At 38.5% G+C, this 18,971-nt stretch overlaps 2 protein-coding genes across 2 annotated transcripts; both read right to left on the bottom strand.

The window, feature by feature from the left end:
* Positions 1-142: 142 nt before the first annotated feature.
* On the bottom strand, positions 143-8,144 carry LOC127623997 (translation initiation factor eIF-2B subunit beta). The gene is made up of 8 exons (XM_052098564.1): positions 7,880-8,144; positions 7,636-7,756; positions 6,597-6,748; positions 6,234-6,397; positions 3,957-4,052; positions 3,613-3,750; positions 3,346-3,412; positions 143-302 (listed from the first exon to the last, which is right to left on the bottom strand). The coding sequence occupies exons 1-8, from the start codon at positions 8,049-8,051 to the stop codon at positions 145-147; spliced, it is 1,068 nt and encodes a 355-aa protein (XP_051954524.1). The 5' UTR covers positions 8,052-8,144; the 3' UTR covers positions 143-144.
* Positions 8,145-10,398: 2,254 nt separating this feature from the next.
* On the bottom strand, positions 10,399-16,444 carry LOC127624065 (transmembrane emp24 domain-containing protein 10-like). The gene is made up of 5 exons (XM_052098698.1): positions 16,202-16,444; positions 15,337-15,457; positions 13,380-13,453; positions 11,898-12,024; positions 10,399-11,696 (listed from the first exon to the last, which is right to left on the bottom strand). Exons 1-5 carry the CDS (start codon positions 16,382-16,384, stop codon positions 11,575-11,577), a joined length of 627 nt encoding a protein of 208 aa, XP_051954658.1. The 5' UTR covers positions 16,385-16,444; the 3' UTR covers positions 10,399-11,574.
* Between the last annotated feature and the right edge of the window lie 2,527 nt (positions 16,445-18,971).

Genomic DNA, 18,971 nt, shown 5'->3' with positions numbered 1-18,971 from the left:
AACTCTGTAAACATACAATGGTGTGGATCATGACAAAGTAGTTTCGAATATTAAATAAAATATGCATTTTTAATATTCACAATCCTGGTCTTGAAAGCCAAAGTGACACAAACATGTAAGCGAATTCGATTCTTTATTTCCAGTCTAAAGTTCATGATCTTCAGGGTGGTAAAGCTCACTCATCAAACGATAAATGTATGATGGCGCGTTTCCACCGATGTTTGAGATAAACAGTGTGATGAGTTCTGGAGGCACGTAATCAAATACCGGACAGTGAGCGTTGACCTTAGACAAGATCTCACCTGAAAACAGTAAAATCAAGATGATGTTCTTATTATAATAATTTACAGGTGTGTATATACAGTGAGGAAAATAAGTATTTGAACACCCTGCTATTTTGCAAGTTCTCCCACTTAGAAATCATGGAGGGGTCTGAAATTGTCATCGTAGGTGCATGTCCACTGTGAGAGACATAATCTAAAAAATAAAATCCAGAAATCACAATGTATGATTTTTTATCTATTTATTTGTATGATACAGCTGCAAATAAGTATTTGAACACCTGTCTATCAGCTAGAATTCTGACCCTCAAAGACCTGTTAGTCTGCCTTTAAAATGTCCACCTCCACTCCATTTATTATCCTAAATTAGATGCACCTGTTTGAGGTCGTTAGCTGCATAAAGACACCTGTCCACCCCATACAATCAGTAAGAATCCAACTACTAACATGGCCAAGACCAAAGAGCTGTCCAAAGACACTAGAGACAAAATTGTACACCTCCACAAGGTTGGAAAGGGCTACAGGGAAATTGCCAAGCAGCTTGGTGAAAAAAGGTCCACTGTTGAGCAATCATTAGAAAATGGAAGAAGCTAAACATGACTGTCAATCTCCCTCGGACTGGGGCTCCATGCAAGATCTCACCTCGTGTGGTCTCAATGATCCTAAGAAAGGTGAGAAATCAGCCCAGAACTACACGGGAGGAGCTGGTCAATGACCTGAAAAGAGCTGGGACCACCGTTTCCAAGGTTACTGTTGGTAATACACTAAGGCGTCATGGTTTGAAATCATGCATGGCACGGAAGGTTCCCCTGCTTAAACCAGCACATGTCAAGGCCCGTCTTAAGTTTGCCAATGACCATTTGGATGATCCAGAGGAGTCATGGGAGAAAGTCATGTGGTCAGATGAGACCAAAATAGAACTTTTTTGTCATAATTCCACTAACCGTGTTTGGAGGAACAAGAATGATGAGTACCATCCCAAGAACACCATCCCTACTGTGAAGCATGGGGGTGGTATCATCATGCTTTGGGGGTGTTTTTCTGCACATGGGACAGGGCGACTGCACTGTATTAAGGAGAGGATGACCGGGGCCATGTATTGCGAGATTTTGGGGAACAACCTCCTTCCCTCAGTTAGAGCATTGAAGATGGGTCGAGGCTGGGTCTTCCAACATGACAATGACCCGAAGCACACAGCCAGGATAACCAAGGAGTGGCTCTGTAAGAAGCATATCAAGGTTCTGGCGTGGCCTAGCCAGTCTCAGACCTAAACCCAATAGAGAATCTTTGGAGGGAGCTCAAACTCCGTGTTTCTCAGCGACAGCCCAGAAACCTGACTGATCTAGAGAAGATCTGTGTGGAGGAGTGGGCCAAAATCCCTCCTGCAGTGTGTGCAAACCTGGTGAAAAACTACAGGAAGCGTTTGACCTCTGTAATTGCAAACAAAGGCTACTGTACCAAATATTAACATTGATTTTCTCAGGTGTTCAAATACTTATTTGCAGCTGTATCATACAAATAAATAGTTAAAAAATCATACATTGTGATTTCTGGATTTTTTTTTTTAGATTATGTCTCTCACAGTGGACATGCACCTACGATGATAATTTCAGACCACTCCATGATTTCTAAGTGGGAGAACTTGCAAAATAGCAGGGTGTTCAAATACTTATTTTCCTCACTGTATATATTTATTATATACACATACATACACACACACACACACACACACACACTAATATATATATCAATTTAACACGTTCATTTAGTGCGATTAATTATATAAAAAAATAATGCGTTAAAATTAGCAATGAATCATGCCCCTGATGTCTATGTAAATTCCAAAAGTACAGATTTTCCTAACATACGAGCAATTCAAGCTTGAGTTCTTCAGCCACTTTTGTATTGTCTAAATCAATGCTTTATTAATCATCCACAATTTTTTTTATTTTTAACCATTTTTATAATAGGCCCCCCATATTATTAGATGTAGACCACTATATCGGTTTTACAGATTAATCAGTGGCGCCAAAAAAAATCTATGCTGATAGTTTTTTCATAATTTCGTCATTTCAAAATAAGAGTCTCCAGTAGGGATATCAATTTTCAGACATTTTCCTAATAGATCATTGTGAAAATTATCAATTATTTGTTGAATGTGCATGCAGCATACCGTTTAAATATAATTTGAACTAAAAATATTTTAAGAGGAAAATGCCAATACTTCCATTCCTTAAGTGTATTAATTTAGAGTATTTTGATATGCTGTTTAGAACCAAGTTTAATTGCTGGTTAATAAATTAGGCTATTGTTAAAAATAACTTGTATACATATGAGGATTGTGGGATATTTCGGACCTTTATAAATAAAAATGTCAAATCTGCATGCTGTGTAAACAGTCCTTAACATACCATTTCTAATGTAATGGTGAGTTATTAGCTGAATATGCCTTTGTGCTTTCCTGACAATCACTGATGAATTGATGGTTGGGATGAAATGAAGAGATCAACAGTGCTTGTGGTCATGTTGTACTTTAACATACTTGTGTGCAAAAACAAAACATTTCATTTCTATATCGCGTTTCTCCAACATTACTTAATCTCTGACCTGTGGCTGTGCGCAGCAGCTCTTCTTATTATTACTGAAGCATTTGTCCTGAAATTAATTAATCGATGATTGATAAGCTTACTCGATCAAATTATTAACTATTTTTGATCTCTAGTCCCCAGTGTGTTTCCTGCATTATGCACAAAATCGTACTTTTTTTGGGGGATTTTGGTTGAACAATAAACTGCATCTGGGGTTTTATTAATTCATAATTTGGGGGCCTTTCTCAGCAAATAATGATGTTTGCAATTAATCAGCATGTAACGTAATTAATTAGATTGTATTTTTTTATCGATAGACAACCCCATGTATATATGTGTGTGTGTATATATATATATATATATATATATATATATATATATATATATACACACACACACACACACACATACATACACTTATATAGTACATATGTAATATATTTGTAAATATCAGATACATTGCATTGTGATATTACCTTCCGTGAAGGGAAGCACTTCATGTGGTGAAACAAATTTATGAAATGTGTCCTCCTCATTAGGAAACTGAAACAAAGCCATAAAGACAAAAACTGAGAGCATCTGTCAGTGTTTCACATTAATGTGAAATATTTACTACTTGAAAAGAATAAGCAACATTTCCTTGTAATCAATAAATCAACACTGTAGTTTGCATAGTTCATTTCCACATGATCTTTTCAACACTGACTTGGATGTCTTTCAATAGTTTAAAGTGTGTTAGATACCTGCGGCGAGAGTTTGAACATGGGTGCGCACACAATAAGAGGCGTTGAATGATGTTTAGCAGCCAGAGCCAGCGTGTGTGTGCCGTTAACTGCCCGCAGACCCCCGTTAGCCAGAACCGTCTGAGTGCCGATGATGACCTGTAAAACAAGCACACATTTCACATGAATGAAACACTGTGAGGGATTCGATCAAGTATTTTGCAGGTTCCAATCAGTCATCAAGGCTTTAAATCTGCTCAAGCCAAAATATGAGACCAGCAGTAAACAAATGAACCTGTGTGATTCTGGATAAGGAATCTGTGAGAACATCACGCTTTAATACTTCTGCTAAAGATTCAATTTACCTTATTGACTCTTGAAATCACGGCAAAGATGGCAGCGTCTGGGATGACGGTAGTCTCAATGTTCTCTTTTGAAAGACTTGTGGCCATTTCATGTCCCTGATGGATAACAGTACAAAAATCATTTCAGAATCAAAGTCATGTTCCAGTTTCAATACAAATCAAGCTTTAAAAAAAAAAAATCACTTTTACAGTGAGGTGCTTACAATGGAAGTCAATGGGGCCACTATAAACCCTAAAATGCACACCGTTTCAAATGTATAACCACAAAACGTAAACATTACGGGCACTATTTTGTGACTTTGGTATTGTTTTTTGGTATTTTCGTGCAAGCATGCCAGTCCAAGCACAAGTGGGTTTGGTGAAATCATAGTGAAGAATAATGAGCTGGGGCAAATGCAATTTAATTTGGAGGTTCTTCTCCGGTTATTGCAGTGTCTGCATCATATTATATAGTCCAGGGGTGGGGAACCCTTCTCCTGGAGGGCCACTGTCCTGCTGAGTTTAGCTCCAACCCTAATCAAACACACCTGCCTTAAATTTCTCAAGTAATCAAGACCGTGATTAGTTTCCGCAGGTTTGTTTGATTAGGGTGGGAGCTAAACTCTGCAGGACAGTGGCCCTCCAGGAGCAGGGTTCCCCACCCTTGATATAGTCCATTCAAGTCCCTCAAGCACCAGCGATACAAACTAAAAATAGTACAATCATAAGAAGTTGGTATATGCAATGAATGAGAAGAATAACAATATGGACATGCTCCTTTTATGCTTAGAAAAATGTTAAATAATAGGGAAAGTATTATTAATAATTTTCTAATGACACACACTATCATGGCTAGTATTAGGAGTGATTGTATCTGCACGCATTTCACTTCTACTGGTCGATTTTGATTCATCGATTACATTTATTTATTGAAACATGAAAAAATGTAACCAAAAATATTTTTAAATTCAAATTACACTTCAAATGTAATGAAAATAATGTCAAAATAACTCAAAAATCATATCAAATCTAAACATTTTATCTTCTCCAGCATTTCATCTCTCCCTTATCTTCTTTCACCAACAGCTTTTGCAGTAACTTAAAAATCACTATGACAACAGGTGGAAAATTACCAACAGAAATTAGATCATAAAAACAACCGTAAATATAAACATAATATTTATGGAGAAAAAAAAAACATGACCTCTAGAAAGTTTAACACAAATCTCACAAATTAGTTTCACAACACGGCTACAACTCCAATCGTCAGGGACATAATTTGATGCTCCACTTTATTTTCAGAGTTTGTACATTAAGTTTATTACCACCTGCTAGAAATGAGTTTGGACTTTGTGCTGAAAACAGACATGCTTATGAAATATCTTAGCTCAACGCTTTGCACTTTGAGGCACCATATTCATACAATAAACCCACAGTTGGTGTACAAACTTTCACAGATAGCGCATGCACTCCCACACACGCTCACTTGCACTGGAATGGAAATTGCACTTAGAATTAGGGCTCTCACGAAAATCATTTCAGATGTAGTGCACGTTTGCTGCACGTAGCGCTGAGTTTTGTACGCTCATGAAAACAGAGCCCTATACGTGATAACATTATTTTACTGTGACAAAATTGCTTACTAACCTTATCCGTGTAAAGTTATATCAAATATGCACCTGTAAGCGATTTTATTACACTAAAATCATGTTAACTTGTAAAATGTTTACATCTGGCACATCTTGACGTCTAGTGGCTATACTTTTGAATCAACGTGTATTTGAATGTTTATCGACTAGCCCCATTCACTTCCATTGTAAGTGCCTCCCTGTAACCATGATTTGTGCATTTATCACACTAAAATCAAGTATAACAGAGATTGTTTCACTCTAAAATAATGCTAACATGTATAGAAGTTACATCTAGTGGCTATACATTTGAAACAATGTGTGTTTTAATGATTATCGACTGGCCCCATTCACTTCCATTGCAAGTATCTTTCTGTAACTGTGATATTTGCTTAAACGAGGGACCAGACGAAGTTATTTTCATTGGTTGTCAACATTACTCCACAAAGGCTTTTGATTGGGCATAACTTGTACTGAACAAGGAACATTCTTTAAATATATCAACCTATATAAACATACAGTATAAAACTCAAATATTTGTAATATTCACCTCATAACTTCCTAAAAATCTACACATTTACATAAAACATCTATTCATCATTGCCCATTTTTTATTTATTTTTTTGTAAGTCTGCCAAGACCATAAAATATAAGTATTCAAAGTACAGACCAGACAGAAGGGTGCACACTCTGCAACTATCACGTGGAATTTGCGTTTCCGTGCTGCGTCCTTCAGGAACGCTTCTACTGTTCTGGAGCGGCCAATAGTCATAATGACCTCATTAGAGTGGATGTGTTCCAGCGCCTGAATGGAGATGTTATCTGTGGTGCCCTCTGAGGAACAAACAGAAGAAACATATCATATTATATTATACACTTCATTACATGTCTGACTAAAGGCTAAGTGACCGTTAAAGTGCACTACACTGTAGCTTCATGGAAAAAGAGCCAAATAGTATGTTTAATAAAAAGCTAAATCAGAAGATCACTCTGGATGCTGAAGGTTCGAGATCTGTTGTCTCTGGATTCTCACCCAGTTCTGTCAGCAGTTCGTTGATGGCTTCAATGACGTTAGCTTTGAGATGGGCGAAGTGCTGTCTGAAGTTATCCTCACTGGATCCTCCCGACGTCAGCAGCTTGTGCAGAGACTCCTGTTGATCCGTCTCCTCGCTGCTGCCTCTGGACCTGAGGATTCACAGCTTCTTTCATTAAAGCAGAATGACTTCAATGTTCCACATTTGCATAACCAAGGGTCCGAAATAGTACCTACCCGTAGATTCTCACTTCTAGTTGCATTCTGCGGTACAGTAATCTGTTCTCTAACCTCCAGATCTACGTTTACATTTATGCATTTGGCAAACGCTTTTATCCAAAGCGACTTACAGAGCCCTTATTACAGGGACAATCCCCCCCGGAGCAACCTGGATTTAAGTGCCTTGCTCAAGGACACAATGGTGGGGATCGAACCAGCAACCTTCTGATTAACAGTTATGCGCTTTAGCCCACTATGCCACCACCACTCCAGATCTAAATTGCATCACACATACTTTTCGTATGACTTCTGAAGACTTTGATTATAATGCATGAGTCATAAGAACCACTTCATGATGCTATTGCATCATATTGTAGTTCACAGCGTCCAGCAGTTTAAACCATTTTTACTGCAACTATTTATTTAAGCAGTGTCAGTTAGAACCAGCACAAGACTTAAAACTCTCCACAGCACCTCACAAATACGGGAACATTATTCACAGCAGATTTATGATCACAAAAATATTAATACAAATATTTAACACCAGGGCCCAAAACTATGGTTACATTTCTATATAATTATCAGATATAATAATAAACTCAGCAAGACATTTAATAAACTTTAAAGTAAAAACAAAAAAAACTCGATCTTGGGATTTTAAGAGGGGATCGTTTATAAATGATTATCGCGATAATTCGGAGAACCGATACTTTCACCCCAGCCCTAGTTTGGAACGACATGAGGGTGATTAAATAAGACAGAATGTTGTTGACTTAACATGACCGAGCAGCGTTCACTGAATCAGATGTGAGTGTCTCACCTGGCATATTCTTCTCTAATAATTTTCAGCACCCTGCGGACCATGTTCCCCACGGTGGTCTCCGACGGCTGCGCTGCGGTCATCCGTCTGCCTTCTTTCCGTATGATCTCCATCAGCTCACCTGTAAAATGACAGCAGGGCCATCACAATCTTTAACTCAGACTTTCTCCTGATAACCACAGAAAACATTCCCCTGCCTCCATCATGGCTTTTATCAAGCAGGGCAGGTTTTGTTGTCGCTCACCGGCGCTGCTCCAGCGGGCCTGCGCGGTGATTCTGCGGAGTAGAGCGGTTGTTTCTCGGGCAGTTTCCCCGGAGCCACGGGGAGATCCAGCCCCGCTGCCGCAGCGCTTCATCTCGGCCAGAAACGCTTCAATACGCTCGGACAAATCCGTCTCTTTATCCGCACCGGGCATTTTTTACTGCTGTCTCGATAAACCGCTGATTCAACAGGAGTTTCTTCTGACTAACGGAACCAAACAGAGCAATTTCCACCGGGTTGCATAACCCTTTTCTTCTTTGAGAGTTTAAGGTCGATTTGGGGGTCTGTGTTTTAATAGCGCCACCAACCGCTTGTGTTCCCGCTCCCGCTAACGAAATTGACAAAACGAAAAGTTAATACTTTTGCAGCATGTAAATTCATAAGTTTCTGTCACATCAGGATCTTCCCAGATTAAAATATAATACATTTATCCTTCATATAGAGTCTTATTTATAATTTTAAAGGAATATTACGTGTGCAAATACAAGTTAAGCTCAGTCCACAGCATTTGTGGAGGGTCATTCCTATGTTCCCCAGATTTATAGGGTCCTGATTTGTTGGGTTAGGGTTAGATTAATGTTTAGGGTTCATATTTATTAAATAAATATGATATGGATAATATTTATAAAATATTTGAACTTGAAACGTGTCAAACTTGACCCAAACACAATATATTAATGTGTGTTAACTGAATATTGAACTGGGGAATTTAGAACCCTGGGAACATAGAACTCTGGGAACACAGAACCCTGGGAATATAGGACTCTGGGAACACAGGACCCTAGGAATATAGGACTCTGGGAACACAGGACCCTAGGAATATAGGACTCTGGGAACACAGGACTCTGGGAACACAGGACACTGGGAAAACAGGACCCTGGGAACACAGGACCCTGGGAATATAGGACTCTGGGAACACAGGACCCTGGGAATATAGGACACTGGGAACACAGGACCCTGAGAATATAGGACTCTGGGAACCTAGAACCCTGGGAACATATGACTTTGGGAACACAGGACCCTGGGAATATAGGACTCTGGGAACACAGGACCCTGGGAATATAGGACTCTGGGAACCTAGAACCCTGGGAACATATGACTTTGGGAAAACAGGACCCTGGAAACACAGGACCCTGGGAATATAGGACTCTGGGAACACAGGACCCTGGGAATATAGGACTCTGGGAACCTAGAACCCTGGGAACATATGACTTTGGGAACATAGGACTCTGGGAACCTAGAACCCTGGGAACATATGACTTTGGGAAAACAGGACCCTGGGAACACAGGACCCTGGGAATATAGGACTCTGGGAACCTAGAACCCTGGGAAAATAGGACTCTGGGAACACAGGACCCAGGGAACATTATGTTTATTACCACAAAAAAACATTTCTAATTGTCCATCTTTAAAATAAAAAAATAAATAAAATAAAAAATATATATATCTAAAGGTTACAGTGAGGCACATATAATGGAAGTGAATGGGGCCAATTTTGGAGGGTTTAAACAGAAATGTGAAGCTTATTATGTTATAAAGCACTAATTATTCTGTTAAAACGTGTGCATTAATTGTGCTGTAAAGTTGTTTAAATCGTCATTTTAAAAATTCCTTAATTCCTTGCATTTATATAGCGCTTTTCTAGGCACTCAAAGTGCTTTACATAGTATAGGGGGAATCTCCTCAACCACCATCAGTGTGCAGCATCCACCTGGATGATGCGAGGCAGCCATAGTGCGCCAGAACGCCCACCACACACCAGCTATTGGTGGAGAGGAGAGAGTAGAGTTATGTAGCCAATTTTAGGGTTAGTTAGAGTTTACAGCATTACGTCATCATGGCAGTGGAGTTGTTAGATGGGAAATAACACAGAAAGGTTAGTAAGCGATTTTATCACAGTCATGTTAACACACATATTGTTTACATCTAGTGTCTACACCTTTAAAACAGTGAATATTTGAATGCTTATGGATTGGCCCCATTGACTTCCATTTTAACCCAGATTTTTTTTTTTTTTTTTTTTAAAAAAGGGGGGACGAGTCTAAATGAATTTTTATGGTAATCAACATTTTACCACAAATGCTGTAGGTTGACCTTAACTTGTATCGATTCTGGAATACTCCTTTAATTGGCTGTATTTGTGACTATAAGGGCATACTCATCTGCAATTGGTCTTTTAACAGACTTGTATCTAGACCATTTTATTAAAAATGAGGCTTATGTAACGATATTGAATAATGTTCATTTTCATCATCATACTTCAGTGGGACTATATTTATGATATCTTTGTGGATATAAATATGGTCAATAAAAGGTAGAGACTGTAAATGGGTCAAACAAAATGTAGAGAATTATAATTTAATTTAAAGTGTTTGAAGTGTGTTTGTATCTGGAAGACATTTTTTAGGTTGTTTATCTGCAATACATGATTTAGAACGTTTGTAAATCTGAACATTTTAATATGTTTAGCAGATGTTAAAGAGGTTGTTGATCATTAGACAAAACTCAAGTACTTTACTAACAATTTTTATTGAATGACAAACCAATTATATTTCTGAAATCCAGTTACACCTAAATTAATCTGAAGAAAATAAACATTGCTGTTGGAAATGATTGAACACTGGACAAAATTAAACAACTGGCAGCAAATAATAATAGTAAATCAGATCCATACCGTCCACCCATGACTCATGTAACCACTATTCCATTAAAACTTTTCAAAAGAGGAGCAAATACTAAGTGAAAGTTTTGTTTGGTCTGTATGATATCAAATTCAGGTAGATCCTGTAACAAATACAATTTTGAAAACTGTTAACAGAATTGATGGATCAGATATGGCATTTCGCATCACCTTTAACCCACAGCAGATTTAGTTTTGCTATATTGGACATTTCAATCTGTGGAGAAACCAAAAATTAACAATCGACATCAACAAAACAAAAACCAATTTAGCGATCAACTTAAAACTTTCCCATAAGCAAATACACACTAAAAATATTCTGCACCACAAAATAAAACTGCAAAAAAATAAAAAATAATAATAATTTGGAAAGCTAGACTGATCTGTGACAGCTTTAAGCTCTGATGTAAAGTTATTGATGTGCATTCACTCGCTTTATTTGCAGTTAGTGGGACTTTTTAAATTTTAAAATGGCTTTCGATTTCCAAACAATTGGCATTTGAATAAGATGGTTAAACACATCAGTCTTTGTGACACCATCAATCCATCCTTCCAAATAATAGCAAAAACTTAGAGCCGGAATATGTTAAACCAGAACAATTGAATTAATAGTCATTATTAACACACACATTCATGACTGACAGAAGACCACTAAAGCAGTTCTTAGTTTCTCTCACAGAACAGGAGCATATATATTATCAGTTATAGGGGCTTGTGCTGTCATTTAGTATAAATACAAGAATCCCCCCCAAAAAAAGAAAACTGGGTGGTTTGTCCAAATTATACAGAGCGAGCTTGTATCAAAAATGTACACGCACTGAAAGACAATTTGGCCGCCAAGCATCATTGACTTCCCAGAGAATTCCCTGATGCACTCCCGATAAACTTCAGGTCGCCCGTGGCAACCGGAATAAATTGCCATGGCAAAGCAAATGTCAGGGGCTGGAGGTTCTGATGTCAGGAAGTAGTTCTGGGTCCCTGATTGTTCAGGCAGATTTTATTCAATGAGCTTCTTGGCCTTGAAGAAACGGCGCAGGTAGAACACCTGCCACGTGGCCAGACCAATGAGACAGCACATGGAAAAAATGCTGAAGTACAGCACACGCGTGTTTGTGGACTCTGCAAAACACAAGAACACAAAATGGAACGTCAGAAGTCACATAAAAACAGAGGCCTAAACCGGACCTCAACAATGTGGAAAATGGCTTCTGGGAACTTTTTAAAAATACATCTGTAAAATGTCAAATGTTGTGAATTATTCACTCTTCACCTCCTGATGACAGTGGTATGTGTTACTGGATTGTTTTAAGTGATTTTTACCATTAGTATCTCTCATCTCCTCCTCTCTCTTCTTCATGTAGGCAAAATCATTGACAATGGACTCAGAAAGGTCCTCCAACCGACGGAGCTCCACCTCCAGGGGCTTCAATTTCTCTACCTTGGCAATCTGAACAAAGTTGCACAATCAGAATCACTCCAAACTAACTAATCTAACCAAGACCAAAACAACTGCCTAGAACAGTGTTTGAGTTTTTCTACAAACCCTGACAGGATTTATATGCTCAATATACAAACACACAATGGATTTTTATAACGAAATCCAAATGCATTTGTGTAGCTCAATTGTAATTGGTCTAATTTATCCTAAAGCAGTGGTTCCCAACCCCGTTCCTGGAGGCCCCCCAACACTACAAATTTTGGATATCTCCCTAATCAAACACACCTGATTCAACTCATCCGCCGCTTGTTAGAGGCGACTCCAAGACCTGAATTGGGTGTGTCAGAAAAGGGAGATATACAAAATGTGCCATGTTGTGGGACCTCCAGAAACAGGGTTGGGAACCACTGATATAGAGCATTATAACAGAGGCAAGTCTACGTCATTTCAAAATAATAGTTCCTGATGTATGTTTACAGTTGAAAGTCCCGTATTACGCACCAAATTTTCCTGGTCATTATTGGGATTTTGGTTGCACAAACTGCATTTGGGATTCTTTTTTGTTTTGGACTCTTGTAGCCAACAAAATGTCTGTGCCATTTACAGTAGGTAAAGACAAAAGACATTTTTAAAGCTTAACTTGATTTTAAAAACTACCAGCCAAATAATCGGTTATCAGCCTTTTCCACCGCTTTAGTTATCAGTATCAGCAAAATCCATTACTCGACCTTCCACTTAAAGAAATGTTCTGGGTTCAAAACAAGTTAAGCTCAATCGACAGAATTTGTAGCATAATATTGATTACGGTACCCCAAAAATGTATTTCGACCCTCCTTTTCTTTAAAAAAAAAAAAAAAAGCAAAAATCTGGGTTCTAGTGAGGCACTTACAATGGAAGTGAATATGCGTGTTAACATGATTTAACTGTGATAAAATTGCATACTAAACTTTTCTGAGTATAGCCAATTGTGTGATGTAATGTCAACAAAATCCTAAAACAATTGTAAGAAATTATGATTTAAACAACTTTACAGTTCAAATAAGACATGAACTTTAACAGAATTAGTAATGTACATTTTTATAAAAATCAAATTTCTGCTTTTAAACTGGCCCCCACTTCCATTGTAAGTGCCCAACTGTAACATATACATTTTATATATTTTTTTATTTATTTATTAAGAAAAGGAGGGACAAGTGGAAATAAATGTTTGTGTTAATCAACATTGTCACAAATGCTGTCGATTCAGCTGAACTTGTATTGAACCCTGAACATTCCTTTAATATCTAAAATAACAATCAAAACCAGCTAACTACAACTGTAGAAACAAAGTTATAAATATTAGTTAATAAATAATATACACAAACCTCTTCATAATTTTTGGCCTCAACACCGTGCTTCATGTCTAAGTTGATCTGCTGGTCCGGAACTCTTCCAGTTCCTAAGGAGTCAAGGTAAAAATCATGTAAATCAATTTGCGGAGTATATCAGGGCTGATTCACATTCTGATCCAATATCTGCCTTAAACAATTATTACGATTACACCTCTCTAAGAATGTAGATAGTTGCCTCATACTCTGCTAAGTATAAGGCATAAAACTATCTATTTATTTATTGAAATCATTCCAGATCCTCATCAGCTTCAAGTTGAACATTTCAGCCAAGGTCTTAAATGTTAATTTGTTAAAAATGACACCTCTCCTATTAGAACTCATTTACATGCATTCTTTTTTTCTCTCTCCCATTTTTCTCCCCAATTTGGAATTCACAATTCCCAATGTGCTTTAAGTCCACTTGGTGGCGTAGTGACTCGCGCTATTCTCTGCGGCATCCACGCACAACTCACTACGCACCCACCCTACAGCGAACCACATTATAGAGACCACGAGGAGATTATTCCATGTGACTCTACCCTCCCTAGCAACCGGCCAATTTGTTTGTTTAGGAGACCTGGCTGGAGTCACTCAGCACACCCTGGATTCAAACTCACGACTCCAGGGGTGATAGTCAGTGTCTTTACTCGCTGAGCAACCCAGGCCCCCCAATATACACATTCTTAAACCAATTATGCTTAATAAGCAGACAATGTGTGTGGTAAACACATCAAACAGTGTTCCTTTATCTTTCAGGCCATAAACGGTGTAAAAATAAACCGCTTGACACCAGGAGATTTTAGCCAATTACGCCGATTTCGTGTTGCATGTAAACACCTTAATCAGCATTCTTACCAGCTTATCTTTGTGCGCATGCCTCACGGGTTGACGTCAACACAGAGAATAACGTGATTTTTTCTTATGTCATTTAACTGATTTCTTGCTTTGTCTGAATTCTTAACCCTTATCCACGGTTCATCATTAAATCACGTCCCAATAAACGTGTAATTCATTAAATTATGAAAGAAATGTAACGACTCTAAATCTAAAAATGTAAAATTACTTAAGTTGTGCATTTTTTATTTTACTTACTAATTTATTTACCTATATGACCTTGAAAATTGACCTTTTTTTTAACTTTTGAATGTTTTCGCAAATACTGAACCAATCCTCAAATGATATACCGTATACAAGTATAAATACTAGATGTTGAAGAGAGCTAGCTATTGGTTGAAGAGAAGTTCATTTCTAGATTTTATTTCACAAATTCTGCATTTAGATACATATTTAAACATTATCAAAGACTACTTTTGTCAAAGTTTAGCATTCTGTTAGAGGTTATTTTTGCATACCTGAAATGAGCAGAACAACAATAAGCACATTTTTCCCTGGTTGTAACAAGATGAATGTGTGTGTGTAGCATTGTAGACGTGTTATGGTCTCACCAATTCATTTTGGTGTGCGTTCTGCATTGTGGCCAATTTATTTATTGTTGATAAAGTTTTATAGTCTGAACAGTTCAGTTTGGTGTGTTTGTGATTTGCACTTGCATTTGCACTTGATGTTTGGTAGTCTCACCCCTTTATGTCTGTGTGTGTTTTTTCTGCATTGTGGCTGGTTTTTTTATTTTATATAATAAATCATTTTTTAAAAATCTGTGATTTTTAATGTTTCCCATTCATTTCCAATTGCGGTCACTTTTGACCGGAAACAGTACAAGTGTAACTTTTCTACCACTGATCAAATCAACTCCAATTTCTTGTGTGTTCAGACATCAAATGGACGAAAAGTCACCAAAGTCTTGTACCCGTCAGATAAAGGAAACCAGTTTTATTCAACAACAACAGACCAAACAGTGCATGAGGTTTAAGATTATTATAGTAATCAGCATATGGCTGTGCATATAAATAGGCCCCATTTTTTAAAGTGTAAATAAGTTTGAAATACTCACCCATGGGCGATTTGCTTTCAAAGCACACTTCAAACATATCATAGTCCTCTGTGGTGAAGGCAAACTTGCCTTTGGTCGCATCTTCTTTCGAGTAGAGGATGTGTCCAGAGGAGTCTGTGATCTAAAAGAGTCGCAACATTCAATCAGAATAAACTTTAAACATGTGCTACACACAACAGGACTGGAACATATGGCACTACAGATAAATATCTGAAGCATCAATACAATTTATTTTATGGCACCTGTTTGATTGAGAAAAGTCAGGAGGCATTATTAAAATCTTCTGAGTTATTAATATTCTTATTTTAATAGCACAATACTGTGCATAATACTAGCATAATACTGTGCATAATACTAGCATAATACTGAAGTTTTAATTTAAGATTTGATACATAATACTGTTTTGGGTGTTTGTGAATGTTAGGTGCCATAAAGTACTAACCCATTTACTAGATTTAACCATTTCTCTGATTTACAGCGTTAAAGTTGGATTGTCTGGTCAATGTATAAGACTGACGTGTTACAACCATGGTCAAGGAGAACAGGAAAAACTACATCCCAACGTATCTTTAAACGCGTCGTGATGCTATAGAATAGCAGAACATAATTTACAAAAAGCAGACGTACATTCAAACAACTTAATGTTAATAAAACGAACATAAACACGTTATTTGTGTCATTCAATCACCGGCCAACCAGGAAGCGCCATGTAGCGCTCCCTTAAGGCCTTGAATTTAAAGGTACAGAGTCATTGTAATGACCGCAAATTAAGGCGAAACTCAGTTTAATGTGTTTCAAAAGTTAACTAGAGCAGTAAAGATCGTATGTGTGAATTTTAATGTAGTTAATCCTGTGGTGACGTCACCTTCAGGTTGGTTTTCGTGTTGGTCTGCTCGCTGATCTCGTATTCTCCGGTAACGAGCACGTCTTTATGGATCTCCTCCCGCAGACACTTTCTGCTGCGCACCGGCAGGTAGAATGAGATCGACGCGACAGACTGAATCAAAACCGGTAGGAGCAAGAGAGAAAACACACCGATCCGCGCCATGACGAGCTAATCGCTCCACTGTGCTGCAGGCCCCGGACGCGTTTCACTCTGCGCCTGCGCTCTTACTCCACGCATGCGCACTGACTTGCGTGGCTCTCGGCATCAGGAGCGACACCTGTGAATATTGCTGGAGTGACACAGAGCTTTCTAAAACACAAGTACATGTTTTACATTAAAGGATTTACAAATTAAGCTCAATCTACAGCGTTTGCGAAGAATGTTGATTTTCTTAAAAACAACAACAACAAAAAAAACATGGATGTTACAGAAAGACTTCACTTCCATTACTTGACTCAATTGAACACACTGTGTGTTTTGGTTTGGAAAAATACCCTTAAAAGTAAAATGCCTCTGAAAATCTATTCCAAGGGGCAACCTTCACAAATAATAATGTTTTCAGGTACACAGGACTTGATAAAGTCCAAAGTTCCTCTCCTATGCTACTTTCCTCCTGATGCTGATGGGAAGACAGACCTACACTATTCCGATGTTGTGAAGGTGATGAAGGCTGGGCAGACATGTCATTGGGGTTGTCAAGTGGGCACCTACTTTTATCAATGTTTTGCTGACTGGGTCCACAACATCTCCAGTAGGTTCAGCAGTGTGTTCTGGCATCCCATAACCACCCCCTCAGCATCTGCCTAGCCTACTCACTCGGGAGACCAACTGGAGTCCTTTATATTGAGCTAGAGCCACTGACTACTCAACTCTGCCACACACAATTTTGCCTTGATGGTCTGGCGTAGGGCTTGTCCACTGATCCCCAGGTCCCTCAACAGCCTTACAGTGGATGTTGTCACAAAGCCCTGACAATACCTCTAATGGGCAGATCTTTGCTCTCCATTCCGACTGTTCTGCCTCTGCTGCCAGCTCGATGTATCACAACTTCGCCCTCTCAAAGGTTTGTTGCATGGCATCCTCCCAAGGGACTGTGAGCTCCACAAAGTAGACTGTGTGCAGAGTGTTGGGATAATTGTCCCCAGTGCCACAGCACCAGATCTGGCCTCAAATTTATATTGGCTATTTCTGATGGGACCGTAAGCCGTTGGCCCACATCCACTAGCATTTGCCAGTCCCGGGCTGCCTCGAGCTGTGAGAATGACTTGTACCAGCGAGGATGTCTTTCACCAAGCCCCAAGCCTCCTTGACCCACAATTATTTACAAATAATAAAAATAATAATAATAATAATAACTAGATAGGTAAATTTCCTGAAGAGAATGTGAGGGGCTTGCCTTGGCAAACCTCTTCACCAAAGGGCCTTAGTACACTGCCCCAAGTGAAAATAGTCCACCCCCAAGTCTGTACGATGTTCTGATGCAGAGATATGTGTTTTACTACTTGGTTGCTAGGGTGAGCTCATTTTGTTGCTAGGCAGTTACCATTGTGACACTCAAAAGTCTACTTGCTAGCCTGAGTCAAATGAGCCAACCTGGAATTCTCTACAATGTTCTGGAGCAGAGATGTGTTTTGCTACTCGGTTGCTAGGGTGACCAATCTGGTTGCTAGGCAGTTGCAAGGGTGATACGAAAAAGGCTTCTTTCTGTTCTGAGTGAAATGAGCCAAATCTGAGTTCTCTATCATTCTGATTTGTAGATATCCTTCTTTAATATTTTGAATGGAAGTCTATGAGTTTGGGTTGCTAGGGTGCACTAAATGATTGCTAGGGCATTGCTAAGTATTGTCAAGCATGATATGTAAAGGCTACTTGCTATTCTGAGTAAAATAAGCCAAATTAGCTTATTTTACTACAAAGAACTGGTGCAAAGATATGGGCTTAGCAATAAGGTTGCTAGGGTAAGCCCATTTGGTTGCTAGGCAGTTGCCAGGGTGATACTAAAAAGGCTTCTTTCTGTTCTGAGTGAAATGGGCCAAACCTGAGGACTCTATGACATTCTGTTCTGGAAATTTCCATCTAAGCAATTTTGAATGGAATTCAATTGGGTTTTGGTTGCTAGGGTGCTCTAAATTGTTGCTAGGGCATGGTTAGATAGTTTCCAAGATGATACTTAAAGACTGATTGGTAGCCTGAGTGAAATGAGCCCACCCCCATGTCTCTATGACATTCTGATTGGGAGATAAAAGACATATTTTGGTCAATGTCTTGTCATTGTAGGAAATGCCCATAGTAATATATAGGACTTTTCAGGACAGTTTTTTTACCGAACCCCCTTTCCCTTAGAAAGTCATAGCACAGGTGTCCTCAACAGGCCGGTCGATTTGACACCTCATTCGTGGGTCTATGACAAACGATGCAGGATGAGTTAGGTGCCGAAGGTTTGTACAGAATAATAATAAGAAGAATGTGAGATTATAATAGTGATGCTTTACTTCACTAGCACCACTAATAATAATACATTTAATTAAAAAATTCTAAGGTAAGATTTCTTGTTGTTGTGTTTTCTACTCTAACTCATTAGTGGTCAGTCACACACCAACCTTCTTACTACGAATACCCAACATTCATTCCACAGTTCGGACCAAACTGGAGACCCTATTATAGAAAATCTATATAATATAAATCTATAATCCATAATGTATAAGGGGTGTGTGGAGGGGCAGTCAGAAACAAAAGCTAATTTCCTTGA

Source organism: Xyrauchen texanus, chromosome 30 (assembly GCF_025860055.1).
Source record: "Xyrauchen texanus isolate HMW12.3.18 chromosome 30, RBS_HiC_50CHRs, whole genome shotgun sequence".
In the NCBI taxonomy this organism is placed as follows: Eukaryota; Metazoa; Chordata; class Actinopteri; order Cypriniformes; family Catostomidae; genus Xyrauchen; species Xyrauchen texanus.
This window is presented reverse-complemented; position numbering and strand designations above follow the sequence as displayed.

What these genes read in the sequence shown, in the direction of transcription:
- LOC127623997 (XM_052098564.1), bottom strand. Translation starts at nt 8,051, where the DNA reads ATGCCCGGTGCGGATAAAGAGACGGATTTGTCCGAGCGTATTGAAGCG. An exon ending in ATTAGAGAAGAATATGCCAG is followed by an intron (nt 6,749 to 7,635) that starts GTGAGACACTCA and finishes GTGAATCCTCAG; the next exon opens with GTCCAGAGGCAGCAGCGAGG. An exon ending in TGTTCAAACTCTCGCCGCAG is followed by an intron (nt 3,413 to 3,612) that starts GTATCTAACACA and finishes GCTTTGTTTCAG; the next exon opens with TTTCCTAATGAGGAGGACAC.
- LOC127624065 (XM_052098698.1), bottom strand. Translation starts at nt 16,384, where the DNA reads ATGGCGCGGATCGGTGTGTTTTCTCTCTTGCTCCTACCGGTTTTGATT. An exon ending in ACACGAAAACCAACCTGAAG is followed by an intron (nt 15,458 to 16,201) that starts GTGACGTCACCA and finishes CGACTCTTTTAG; the next exon opens with ATCACAGACTCCTCTGGACA. An exon ending in GGAGATGAGAGATACTAATG is followed by an intron (nt 11,697 to 11,897) that starts GTAAAAATCACT and finishes TGTGTTTTGCAG; the next exon opens with AGTCCACAAACACGCGTGTG.